General features: G+C 40.2%; 1 protein-coding gene across 1 annotated transcript in view; it reads right to left on the bottom strand.

Moving 5' to 3' along the window:
• The window catches only part of RNF213 (ring finger protein 213), a gene marked incomplete in the record, with an annotated part of 2890576 nt that overhangs the window by 1305569 nt on the left and 1569901 nt on the right, over positions 1-15106 (bottom strand). Inside the window, 3 exon segments of the mRNA XM_044069632.1 lie at positions 936-944; positions 2783-2819; positions 14648-14674. Coding sequence (XP_043925567.1) covers positions 936-944; positions 2783-2819; positions 14648-14674 — 73 coding nt within the window.

Below are 15106 nucleotides of genomic sequence, written 5' to 3' on the forward strand. Positions count from 1 at the left end.
CCAACCCCAAATGTAAAGCCTTACTTCCAGCTATCCCTCCTAAACCGATCCTACTCATTCCTAAGCTATACATAGTGTAAGCCTGCACACACTACAGTACAGTTTTAATCTCAGCAACCATATGTAAGCAATGTGGCTATTATAACAGTTAAATTTAGTTAAATTTAGGAAGGGTCTGACCTACCTGGGGGAACCACAAGCTATTCCTCAGTGAGTGATTGTTTTTCTAGCAAATACAGGGCTGCCTCATCTCAGCCTACACCTGGATCACCTCCCCCAATCACACATGCTTTTCCCTCCTCCATTCCCATAGGAATCTATATCTATTAGCCCACATTTGTGGCTCCATGTTTAAATTTAGTCCTCATACCATTCACTTCAGCATCCCTGGGGTCCATGTAAGCCGGTAAGCAACAGTTACTGTTTATTCTTTAATGAATTGTTCCAGCTACTGATTTACCTATAAGGAATTACTAGCAATGTCCATGTTCAACATGCACAACTTAATGGTTGAGCTCTCCTCTGTAAATGTGTAGTTGCTTCTCTAATGGGTTACAAACTCTACATAGTCTGTTTTACTCTGCTACTACTATTATCTGCTCTATTAAGGGGTGGAATATGCTGTTATCACTAGTTAAACAGAAATCAAGTTAGATGCATTATCATACATTCGGTTTAACTACCGTTAAAAGGAAGGAAACAATATTGGTTTGTTTTTGTAGCTGCTTACAGTATATATGCTGTTATTACTAATGCGAACTAGATCTAAACTAGCTACTGTTAAAAGGAAGGGAACAATAGTGGTTTCTTTTTGTGGCCGCTTACAGTATATACGCGGTTAGCTGTAACTGGTCGGTGTAAGGCTATCTTGCTTTGCGTTAGATTAGCGCTTATGTTTGAATGCATTATGACTGCTCTTAGACACTATATAACACCAGAGCAGACTGTAAGGGAAAAGACTGCAATTGTATATTAGCCATCCTACAGTACTGTCCTGCATTCATAAGCTGATATGTCTGTCTGCTCCATATCTGCCCTAACACAGAATTAAAAGTATTATGTTTGCAGTCCTATATAAAGAGTACATACTAGCAAAATACAGTCACTGCAGCAACACCAGTTACACAACTCCTATGCCTGTTCTGAGTAGTGTAAAAGCACAGAATAGCTTACACCCGTAGTGGTGTAATGGGTCAAGTGTAGTGGTGCAGCCAAGCCCCATTAAGGCGCATTTAATTGATTTATATAATTTTTATGTGGAGATGCCTTCTCCTAACGTAACTCTCCTCTCTTGCAGCTTAATACAGACACTGAAAGTAATAGATGCTCTCCTACTGGAAGGAACCCAAAACTTTCGAACCCTCCCGACCTGAACATATTAAGGGATTACCCTCCCTCTGTCTGCCAAGAAACCTAAAGGGAATTGGAAAGTGTAGGTTAAATATACTTAAAGTATGTTTGAAGAAGTGTTTTATCTTTACTAGCTTGCACAACTGCATGGACAAAATGAACTGCTGGCAAATAAACCACCTTTGGATTTAGATATATTTTTCTCCCCACTTTAACCACTAGATGGCAGCAAACCCCTGGATACCTAACCTACTAATTCCCCAACCCCTAATATAAAGCCTTACTTCCAGCTATACCTCCCAAATCATCCCTACTCATTCCTAAGCTATACATAGTGTAAGCCTGCACACACTACAGTACAGTTTTAACCTCAGCAACCATATGTAAGCAATCTGGCTATTATAATAGTTAAATTTAGTTAAATTCAGGAAGGGTCTGATCTACCTGGTGAGAACCACAAAGTATTCCTCTGTGATTGTTTTTCTACTAAATACAGGAGGCTCGGTTTGTCCCTGCTCTGTTCGCCTTCGCTACACTCGGGCTCACTTCGCTCCCCTAACCTACCCCCATTCCCACCCACCCCCAACTTCAATTACCTTTATACCTATACACCACACCCACACATAACCCCTCCCACCTCCAGCACCCCTCCCCAACCAATCAAACCTACCATCCAATTAAGCTACACACACCTGCTTATCAACACACTCTATCACTCCCTACACTACCCTCTTCCAACACCTCTTACTAACCTACACACCTACACCATGACATCACTATCAAAACCTTCACACACTCAACTCCTACTATATACCATTTTCATCACTTCCCACACTCTGTTAACCACCATTACCAATTACCAAACATCACTTACCTACACGCTATTCATCTCCTACAAAGGAACATCCCCCATACTACAAACCCCAAACTATATACACAACTAACCCAATAAAACTATCACACCACCATTATCCACCACCTCAGACACAAGCTATACCCATCAAATAGCCAATCCCACACAACTCAAGTACATAAAACTCATCAACAAACTAGTCAAACTTTATGTATACCTGAAAACAGCACTAATATGCTGCGGTGACATACACCTCAACCCAGGCCCACTCAGTCCAGACAGACCAATCCCAGATTTAAATACATCCCTACTCCAAAGGTCCACAAACTCACTTGTCAACATAAATCTAAATATTAGAAGCATCTTAAATAAGGTCCATGACCTCCATGCTTTAATCTCCTTTTACCATCCAGATATTGTGATTCTGACAGAGACCTGGCTTAAGCCACTAATTCAAGATAATGAAATCCCAGCACCAGGCTACAATATAATTAGAAATGACAGAGTAGGAAAAAGAGGTGAAGGAGTAGAAATACTACATAAAACTCACCTTATCTTAGAAAAGCTAGACATAACAACCCCAGACTTAGATAACACTGAACTCATCCTCGCTAAACTGAAACTTAACCCACAAACACATCAGCATTACAGGATGCTACCCCCCCCCCCACGGAACAATATTACTACCACAGAAAAACTCCTACAATGGATAACCAACACCCTTCCCCAAGAAAACATCCTACTAGGTGACCTTAATATTGACTGGGACCAGTCTAAACCATATCTCCCATATCAACCTACATGGACTAACCCAACTTATAACCCCCCCAGAACTGACAAGAGAACCAAACATCAATCTATACTAGACTGGATACTAGTACCTCATCCTTCCCATATATCTCACGCTGGGTGCCTGCCAGACACCTTCAGCGACCACCTAGCTACATTTCTAATAAGAAGCAAAACTCCCCAACTGACCCAAGAAACTGTCAGGGAATGTAGGAATAAAAAAAAACTTCAACCAACTCAACTTCAATAATGACCTAAAACTATGTAACTGCCCCCCCCTAAAGACTTTAGACCTTGATGAAGCAGTACTATACTTCAATACTACCTTCATTAACATACTTAACCACCATGCGTCCCCCCCTCTAGAACTACAAGAATCAGAATTAAACATGCACCTTGGCTAACTTTAAATACTAAAACATTATTCCGAGATAGGAACAAAGCATGGACAAACTATCATAAAAGCAGATCCCAAATAGAACATACCGTCAGTTACGTAACAAAGTCAAACAACTTATTAAAATAGAGAAAATCTCCTACTACCAAAATATAAATATATTAACAACCCAAAAAAAGTTGTGGGCTGCTGTCAGCACTATACTGTAACCAGGGAAAACAACCACCGCACCGCCAAAATAGTGAACAACCATGACAACATTCCCACACAGCTCAACAAATTCTTCACAGAAACTATCCAAAACCTAACCAACTGAGCCCCAACAACCCATCCCCAACAAAAACACCCTCTTCACCCAAAACAAATCTCACTTACCTCATCTTCACCTTCAACCCAGTGCCAACCAAAATCATACAAAAATTACTCCAAAAACTTAAGCCAGCCTCTACAGCCACCGATAAAGTACCTTCCAAATATGTGCAACTAGCTGCAGAAGCAATAGCCTACCTTGTCTCCATACTAATAAACAGATCTATCTCTGAGTACAAAGTACCCCATCTTTGGAAAATATCTCATATAACACCAAAGGGGGGCACAAAGAGGGTACCCTCTGTAGAACTAATTTACTGTCGGCCCATAGCTATATTATCCCCCCCTAACAAAACTCCTAGAGAAAGTTGTCCACATACAACTGAAGTACCTCTTAGAAAACAAATTACTATCCACTCAGCAACATGGTTTCAGACCCTTCCATAACACCACCACCGCACTTACATAATTCACTAATACCATCAATTACCAGAGAAACAACGGACTGCTAGTATCTGCTACTCTCTTAGACTTATCTAAAGCCTTTGACATGGTCAGCCATGAAAAACTGCTGCATACACTAACTGCCCTAAACCTCAGCATCTCTACTATTTCTTGGTTTAAGAGCTATCTAGATGGTAGGCAACAAGCTGTAAAATGGTAAACTCATCTCTCTCCCTACGGGTACCCCAAGGCTCCATCCTGGGTCCTCTACTCTTCACCCTATTTACTAATCAACTACCATCCACCATACCCAAAGCCTCAATAGTTCAATATGCAGATACCACCACCATAATTTGTGCAGCCAATTCCATTGACCACCTCCTCTCCCTAACATAAGAATGATTTTCCCTGGCAGAAACATGGATCACCAACCAAAACCTCATTCTAAACCCGGCCAAAACTAAACTACTCCTCTTCAGCCCTCACAGATCTCCGCTCCCCTCATCTAACTTTACAATCTCCTCTCAAACCACCACCATCACACTCAGTGGTCACACCAAACTGCTAGGCCTCAAAATTGACAATAACCTTAAATTTGACATTCACATCTCCCAGACCATAAAAAGAGTCCACAGAAAAATGGGTCTACTCTATCGCAACAAACAGTTTCTCACCAGTCACTCTAAGGTTACCACAGCGAGGAAACACCTCCAATCCACCCTACTTTATGCCTCCCCCCGTGCTTACCATTCTCTGAAAAACAGAGCTCAACAAACTAGATAGCTGTTACAATAAAATAGCCAGATTCACCACAAGATCACCTTTGAGAACCACCACTGTGGAAACCTCAAAAAAAAATCAACTGGCTAGAACTTCCCCTGACCCTTCAAGTCAACCAACTAGCACTCGCGCACAAAGTACTACATCATCCAGGCAACACCCCTGCCCTGCAGCAACTACTTCAACCTTACACCACTACCAGATCCCTGAGATCAAGTACCCAACACCTCCTAAAGGTAACAAACTTTAAAAATGAGGCAGGAAGATCCGTTTATAGCCACTACATCTCTAAAATCTGGAACTCCCTTCCAGCCCACATAATAAATAACTCCACAACCCAATTCAAAAACCTACTCAAAATGCACTTCCTGAATCACAGATTATGTACCTGTACCACCCATGGAGAGTAACTAACTTTGCAGTTTCCAGCAACTAGAGTACCAGCTTACCTACTGCTTTTTTTAATGTCTGCATATGTTAATGGTAACTCTGAACACTGTAAAGTAAACCAAATGGACACAGCATGTCTCTCGTGTAAAAATGAATTACGTAAGTTATCTAATTCTACCTTCCTGCCACACTTGCTATTATACACCTCTATAAGGTGTAGAAATAAATGTAGCCTGTGAATGTTGGCAAATACATCTTTTGTTAAACTCACTATCTTATATATACTATACTTCTATAAGAAGTACTTGTTTGTTTATCGGCTTTTCCCAGTAAGGGGTCGCCACAGCGGAACTCCGGTCCACTAATGATTGGCAGTAGATTTTTTACAAAACGCCGAGGTGCTGACTCGACGCTCAACCTTCAACGAAGGCACGTCCATTTACGCACACATGTCTTTCAAACACTACCCAACCGCAGGGAGGACATGCAGACTCCACACAGAAGGCACTCCCAAGCCCAGCCGAGAATTGAACGGGAGAACCTCTTGCTGTGAGGTAACAACGCTACCTACCGCCGTACCACCATGGCATACTATATTTTCTAATGTACCTTTTGGTAAATGTGCTATCTCTTGTTAACAATTTTACTGCTCTGGAGCTTTTCTCCCTGGGCCTCCACTGAAAATGGACATATATGCAGTTGGACTCTTGCAGTTAACAAATATAAAATAAATAAATAAATAATAAATAAAATATTAACTGTGTGAAGTTACTACTGACATTACATAAAAAGCCAGGAAAGCAGACAATAACTGCATGCAAAAAAGAACACTACAAATGCATTCACACCTGAAACAGAAAAGGGCCACTAACCAAAACCTAACTGCCAACATTACCAAATACTACATTTGTCCTTCTACACAAAGTGAGGTTTGCAGTTTCACAGTCCCAGGAACTACAAGACAAAATGTGTAATCAAATTCAAATAAAAAGTAAGGGGGTGTTTTTCCCTTACTGTTATGTTAGCCTTTTCTTTTTTTTCTCGTTTTTTCTATGAAGAATATTTTGTTTGGGTATTTCTCGACATGGAGAAAATGTTTCATGGTCACAAGGAAGTTGATTTGGCCAGTCTTGCAAATGGTTCAAAGTCCCAGAAACACTAGTACAAATACTGCAGGCTATATACAAAGATACAGTGGAACAAGGGTGAACAGTGTTCAGACTCAGAGAAGTTTCCAGTGGGAGTGGATATGCATCAAGGTTCTGGTCTGAGTCCCCTACTATTAATACTTATGACGGACTATATTAGCAAATAGGGTTGGTGGGACAGATCAGCAAAGCAACTGTATGCAGAAAATGTGGCATTAGAAGATGACTATGAACAAGACCTTCAGCAAATGATAGGGGAATGGAATGCAAAACTAAATGCATATGGGATGAAAGTAAGTACAGGTAAGTCAGTTGTCATAACAGCAAATGGGGGAAATAAGCAAAAGCTGAAATTGAGAAAGGAAAACAGGGGAACCGGTTAACAGCTTCATATATCTAGGAGATATGACTGAGAAAAAGAAAAGCCTGAACGAGGAGGTCAAAACTAGAATCAGAGTGACTTCCAAGATGGCTGCACACTAAGGATCAACTTAATTCTGACTCTCCCAGTCTAAAAACAGAAACTTAGCAGAGAAAGCCAGTGGACCTAGATTTCTGGGTAAATTTCAATAACTACCTGGATGCCAGAAAAAAAAAAAAAAAGAAATATGGAGGACCTGGAGAAAAATTAGTCACAAAAGGTGAGAAAAAAACAGACTGGGAAAAGTATTGCAGCTGTTCAGCAAGAAGCAATACAAGTTCCAGGCATGCTGTCCAGTAACCTAGAGGAAAGTATAAAGAAACTGCACACAGAACTGATTAAAATAAATGAAACATTGATGAAGTACATCAACACAAACAGTAAAAATCAGGAAACATGGAAAAAGCTTTAAACAGAACTGCAGAACTAAGAGGTTGAAATGAAGGAAAGGTTGTCTGAATATGAGACTGCACAAGAAGAGATGTTTCAAAAAATATTTCAAAAAATAATAGAATTAGAAGACAGAGCACATAGGGAAAACCTGAGATTTTCTACTGTACCAGAGAAGCTGAAAGGAGCAGACTATAATTTTATGAAAGCACAAATAAGCAATTTGAAAGTACTCCACAACAGGAATTGTTAAATGAAAGGGTATGTTGTGTGTATGCTCGAAATCTGGTTACTACAGAATAACCTAGACCTTTAATAGTACAGGTGCAGTCTTATTGGCAGAAGGAGTTGATTCTGACAAAACTGTAGCAGAAGAACAAAGTACTAAAAGTGGGAGACAAGCAGTGTGAGGAGCATGACTACTCATTATACATCAAGCAGAAGAGGAGTAAATATATTCCATTACTTAGGGAATATCGGGAAGCAGGGATGAGATTCATAGGTTGGTACTAGGCTATCAGCCCTAGGGCCCATACAAGCCTAGCCATAACAATTCCCTGGCTATTTCTTCCCACATTATTTACTTTCCTGGACCCCTGTCTAGCAGGGTGACTGACGTGATCCCTGTGGTGAATTTCCTTTCTCCCATCCAATCGTCAAGGTTCCTCTTGAAGAGGTCCAAAGAGGCACTCTGCTTTACATGTATGGGCAATCTATTCCAGAGTCTGGGGAGTCTCTGGGTCAGGAACCTATCCCTCCAGCATGTTTTGTTTATTGTGATGACAAGGTTTAGATCCCTGGAGCGTGTAGCTCTGAGGGATTGGGATTTAAGTGTAGCATGTCCAACAGCTCTGGGTTTGACATGGCCTTGTATGTTAAGCAGAGATTGCCTCTGAGTAGACGATATGCGACAGAGTATTCAAACTGCTGTACCCAGCCATCTTCAAAATATTTTTTCCCTGGAGGAACAAAATAATTTTTTGATGAAGTACATGCTAAGAAAGAAATTTAGGAGTTCTGTACATTACTTACCATAACTTGGTATCTGTGTTGCCTTCTTTCATTCATCCTCAACTCGGATCCGTCCTCCGATCCGGTCTGCACTTTCCAAAGATTGATGCCTCATGTCTGAAGCTCTTCCACTCCTGAAATACCCTGTGACTCCACTAACTCCTCAGATCAAGTTTGCCAAACAGATGAACCAACAGAAGGAATAATACATGTATATATACATGGATAATGACTCTGAAAAACAAGATGTCAACAATGCAAAAGGAACTTAGTACAACAATAGCATTGCCCAACCTGGATATCAAGAATAGGAACTTATAGGTCCCAGTATCCTCCAAGTAATTCCAGAGAAAAAAAGGGGGAAGGTAGGGTCGGATATGAGGACGAATGAAAGAAGACAACACAATTACCAAGTTATCTTAAATCTGATGTTGTCTCTTTCATTCATGCTCACCACTGGGTCAGTCCCCAGCTTTATGGTTCCTTGGATGGCCCTTATGGAAGGATATGCTTGAGCACTGCGGAGCCAAAAGATGTTCTAGTCCAGGATATGACATCCAATATGCAATGAGAAAACAAAGGTATGTGAACCTGACCAGGTTGCTGCAGCACAAATTTCATCAACAGAAATCCTACATGAAAAAGCCAAGGAAGTGGACATAGACCGCGTGGAATGTGCTTTTGGGGAATGGGGAAGTGGTATCCCCTTCAAAGAATAAATAATGGATATGCAGCTAGTAATCCATCTCACCAGTTACTTTTGACACATCTGGGTGAAAAAAAAAATGAATAACTGTTCTGATTTTCTGACGTCCTTTTTCCGTGTAGACAGAAACACAATCGTCTACGAACATCGAGTAAATGAAGCATTTATTCACCTTGTTGCAATCGTTAGGGAAAAAACTGGCAGATGGACAGATTGGTTAAGATTTATTTCCAAGTCCACTTTAGGTATAAAGGAAGGGTTCATGCTCAAGGAAACCCGATCACTGAAAAAGATAAGGTCTGAAGTTTCAACACCCTCTCGGTGGAAGCAATGGCCAGCAAGAAGATAGAAGACAAAATCTTTAGATTACAGGAGGCAGGCAGGTCAAAAGGTTTCTGAGTGTGGCCTTGCAAGACCAAGGTCAAATCCCATGGTGGAGAAGGATCTTTAATTGGGGGCTGAGTAGGAAAATTCCCTTCATAAAAGCCTTACACAGTCTAGTGGTGGAGATGGGTGCTACTTCCTCTGTGGGGTGAAAATTGGCAATCGCCACCAGCTGCAACTTAATTGTGGAAGCACTAGCTCCTTGATGGAACAACGAGCTTAGAGAAAATGGCATAACCTGGAGGTCAAAAAGGGTCCATCTTCCTGGCCAAAGACCAAATGGAAAACCTCTTCCATTTGCTATGGTACACTTTTTTGGTAAAAGGCTTCTGCCAAGCAAGTATGCTGTTATGGACTGGGAAAGCTAGCTTTGCCTACCTTAAAATTAGCAGAAGGGTGAAACCATGTGGTCAATCTGAGGGATCTAAGATTGGGGGGTTGAAGTTCCACCACATGAGAGATCAGATCTGTAAGAAGGGGGAACCATACGTGACAAGGCCAGAAGAAGACAATGAGGATTAGCATGCTCTTCATCCTGCTGGCTTTCTGCATAACTTTCAGGATCAGGGGAATTGAAGGGTAATCATACAGGAGACTGGGGGGGGGGGCAATCGTGGACTAGAGCATCACTGGGTGACTCCCTCTTTCAGAACTAAGTCCCTGTTGCATTTGTTTTTCAGATGGGAAGCAAGGTAGGCCCCAGTGGTTGAAAATTTGATCCACTATGGCTTAGTTAGAGGACTACTCATGTGGACTCAAGATGTCTGGTAACATGTTACTCTACCCAGGAATGTGCACTGCAAGAAGAAAGCGGTTGGACAAGATCAACCATTCCCCCCACTCCCATGGCCTCTTTGCATAAAGCGTATGAACAGGTTCCCCCCTGTTTGTTGATATATTAGACTACTGACATTGTGTCCGAATGAACTGCTATCGATCCCAGTGGGAGGCAATCCTGAAAGAATGGCAATGACACTAGGACTGTTCTCATCTCCAGGACGCTGATGTGTAACTTGGTCTCGGTCAGGGAAAACGTGGCCTGGACCAACCTTCCTTGGTAATGACCCCCACCCCCCCACCCCACCAAGGAGTCGTCCATGGTCACTGTGACCATTGGAGGGGGAAGAGAAAAGGGGCTGCCAGGATAAAAGTCATCCACAACAAGCCATCATTGAAGACGTCATCGGCAGACTTGAGACAGCTTGATCCAAAGATTCAAGGGGTGAAACAGAATTAACTATTGGACTGACAGAGTTCACTGAAGCATTCTCAAGAAAAATTTTGCTAGTGGAATCAGAAAGCTAGAGGCTGACATGGAACCCAGGGCTTTCAAGACAAGAAATGCTGGTGGGTTAGGCATGTCATGTTTATAGTAATTCCCAGCAGGCTGAATAGGTGTAATAAGAACTGTACCACTCGACCCACTTGATGCTTTCTAGGTGCTGTTAGGAGTGAATCATCCAAGTACGGAGGCTGTGGTGAGTCCAAAGGGCAGTGCTCTGAATTGATGATTGGCTCCCAGCGGAAAAGCAAGTTTCCGCTGGATCGTCTGTGGATCTTTATGTGATAGTACGTGTTCTTGAGATCTATGGAACTCATCCATTTGTCCTTGCACAGTAGAGGTAGAATGGACTGAACTGTCACTATGTAAAACTTTGACTTCGTGACAAACAGATTCAATCTGCTCAGGTCCAATATGCCCCTTAGGTTCTCTGTCTTTTTTGGCAGCAAAAAGAAACATGAATAAGTGCCACATCCTTGCTGTGCCGTTAGTACCTCTTGAATGTCTCTTTTTCCCCAAATGTTTCTGAACGTCTTGAAGGGCCTTCCTCCCTCTGAGTACTAACATCATGGAGCATTCTTTTGGTGGGCGGAGGAAGGGAAAAGGAAATGTAGTATCCTCTGGATATTACGTCCAGCACCCAGTTGTTATTTATCTTTGTCCAGGCATCCAGGTGCAAGGAAAATCTTCACCCGAATCACTCCAGAGTAGAACAGTCGGGCAATGCTTCAGTATCACTGATAGGGCTTGTCCAAGAAAGGTTCAATAAACCCCTGATTCTGTAGATTCCCTGTATCCCTGGGGCAGCGCCTTCCATTAAATCATCACCCTCTGCCTCTGGACGAGGAATCTACTTAAGACTCCTGGAAAGGACGCTGTGATGTCTTGAACCACATGTTCTTCCCGCTACGTTGGTTACTAGAGAAGGTCCTTTGTGGGGAAGCAAACTTGATCCCTATGACAGATGGGGTGTTTCCTTCTTGCTTACTGTAGGTGAGCATTTCCTTGACAGATGGTCCAAGCAAGAGGGCACCATCAAACAGGGCATAGGTAAAAGATGCCTTGAAGGGTTCCGCAAACCCGGAAAGCCTCAACTAGGCATGTCTCTTGAGGGCCATGCTCAATTCATCCACTCGTGAAGTGGCTTCTGCCATGTGAGAAACCAGCCTCATTGAGGAATTGGCTAGAGAGGATAGGGTGGCCAGATGGGGAGATGCCTTCTGGAGGTCCTTCGCCAACATGGACCCTGAAAGGGAGTTGGCAAGTTCATGAACCAGGTCCCTTTGTACATGAGTAAAATGAGCCAGATAATTCAACATTCTCAGTGCAAAGGTGGCTAAGGCATAAACGCACTTCCCATGCCTGTTCTGTGGCTGAGACTCCTTGTTCGGGGATGGAAGGTAGAGCTTTGTTCTGCCAGCTCTTTCTTGGTGGCTGCTGATACTATGATAGGGCCAACTAGGATGCCCTTTCTACAGTGAAGACAGTCAAGCAGGAGGACTCAAATATTTATCCACTCACTCGGGAATGGTTTCCACAGTGTCAGGCTCCTTCCAAGCTCGAGAGGACTCCAGGTCAATAAAATCATCTGCCAGAGCAGTCACCCAAGATGTAGATGGGCCTTATTCCAAAGGCCTACAAGAAAGACTAATTCCTTGGAAGAGGGTGTTTGGACATACACCCACCATTACGTTTTCATATCTCAAATATCTCCAAAGGAGATATCCTTGGGTGGTGACTGGGGGACCCCTCTATTTCATCGAAATTCATGTCTTTGGTTACAGACTCCAAGGGAAAGTCTTCATGCTTCCTCTTGCATGCTCTCTAACTGGGTACCTCCTCTGTGGGAGACTCAAGGTGTCTTCGGAAGGATGAAGGACCACTTGTAAAGGAGGGCGTGAAGGATCTCTTGGACAGACTGACCAAAGACAGGACAAGCGGTAGCAAGGCTCAGACTGAACGGGAACTGTGCTGCACCTGAGGGAGGCAGAGACACAGCTCTATATCTACAGAAAGCCCTCTCTTCCACCTGGAAGGCCGATGGATCCAGGGCTCCTTCCACCTCCCTCCTAGGAGCCAAACGTGCCCAAGGAGATAAGGTAGACACAATCCTGGATCGTAAGACACAAAAGTAAAACAGTATTAGTGCAGTGACAAGTCCATTATTAATAAAAGAAAACTAGCAAAACAGAGTAGTTAGAAGTGCTTTTTAAGTATGTTGTAGATTTTAAACTTGTGGAATAAGCACTTTCAACTCCTCTTGGAAAAACTACTATTACTTTATAAAAACAATCCTCAAGTAAGTTGTGGACTTTGAATTTTTTGAACTATTATTTATCCCTGGTCATGGTTCCAGTTACTATTTTGTTTTGCAGATCCTAAGATACCAGAGGACACCAGCCCCAAGCTATTGAAAGCCAAATCCCAGAGAGGAAGGGACAGATATGACCAGGTCTGAGCAGACACCAATCCCCCCAGAGTTGGCTTTAAAGTGTTGGGTCTGGGGCACAATCAGCTCCGACAGCAATTGTGCCAAGCTGGTCTGGGACACTGCTGGAGTTGAGGAAAGGGTTATTCTCCACTCTGACATCTCTCTCTGGCTACCCAGATCTTGGGTTTCTAAAGCCAAGGGTCGGATCAGAAGAGGAGAGGCTATTAGCGATGATGGGGTTCTCATGGATCCAAGATGGGACAGATAGTACAACAGTCCCATCTCAATCTGAGCCTTCAACAAGCTCGACATCATCCTGTCCATCTTGGACTGGGACATTCTGGAAGATCTGGAGGATATGGATGAATGGGCAGACTTAGCCAGGGAGTGAGCCACTCTGCAGGCTGTAACCTGTGAAGGGGACTTGCTCCGACTTGGGATATGGCTCAGAGACCTACTGTATGAGGCCTTCGGATCTGAGGCAGAAGAGGAGCTATGTATATATATATAATATATATATATATATATATATATATATATATATATATATATATATATATATACATATACATATATATATATATATATATATATATATATATATATATATATATATATATATATATATATATATATATATATATATATATATATATATATATATATATATATATATATATATATATATATACATATATATATATATATATATATATATATATATATATATATACATATATATATATATATATATATATACATACATATATATATATATATATATATATATATATATATATATATATATATATATATATATATATATATATATATATATATATATATATATATATATATATATATATATATATACATATATATATATATATATATACGTATACATATATATATATATATATATATATATATATGTATTCATATATATATATATATATATATATATATATATATATATATACATATGTACATATATATATATACATATATATATATATATATACATATATATATATATATATATATACATATGTATATATATATATATATATATATATATATATATACATATGTATATATATATATATACGTATATATATATATATACATATATATATATATATATATATATATATATATATATATATATATATATACATATACATATATATATATATATATATACATATACATATATATATATATATATATATATATACATATATATATATATATATATATATATATGTATATACACATACATATACATATATAAATTCAAACTTCTTTTAGGCGTAGTAATTAATACTGAGCTAGTGGAACGGAAATAAAAACTCAGACACTGAATAGATGATTAAGCTTTCGCTCTTATTCAGGTGAAAGAGCTTCTTAAGAATAAACTAGAGTCAACAATACTTACATTACATGTGACTAGAGTCACATGTTAACAAAAAGCCAATGAACTACTTATAACTTAATAGTACAATAACCAATAGTACAACCATACAATATTTAAACTGTGCCAATTATCTTAACACAATAACCATGAACATACGTATGAATGACAAGGGCATGACTATTAAATAAGAACTCCCTTGTGTTAGCTTATCATTGAACAAATATACAGTGTGTGCACTAAATATGCATGTAGGAGACATGAATATTCATATAACTGTACAACTGGTGACTAACCAGTGTGTCAAAGGTCATGGATGGATGCAAACACATTTTGTAGAAAGAGAACAACTGCCAAAATAGAATTAAATCTTCCATTTTAAAGCACATTTAATATTAACACTTTCATTCAGTCCAGGGCATGTTTCTGAATTAAGCAGTAATTGCCATGTAAGTTCTCTTAGTTCTAAATATAATTCCCAATCTCCAAAAAAACAGTTAACTTGTTCTAATACCATGAAGTAAAATTTACTAAAAGTATTACAAAAAATGCTATGTTTAGGAAGGGCATGATTTAAGTTATGTGCCCTGATGGCTCCTAGATGCTC

The sequence above is a fragment of the Protopterus annectens genome, chromosome 4.part0, assembly GCF_019279795.1.
Source record: "Protopterus annectens isolate FY-2018-M chromosome 4.part0, PAN1.0, whole genome shotgun sequence".
NCBI classification, from domain to species: domain Eukaryota; kingdom Metazoa; phylum Chordata; order Ceratodontiformes; family Protopteridae; genus Protopterus; species Protopterus annectens.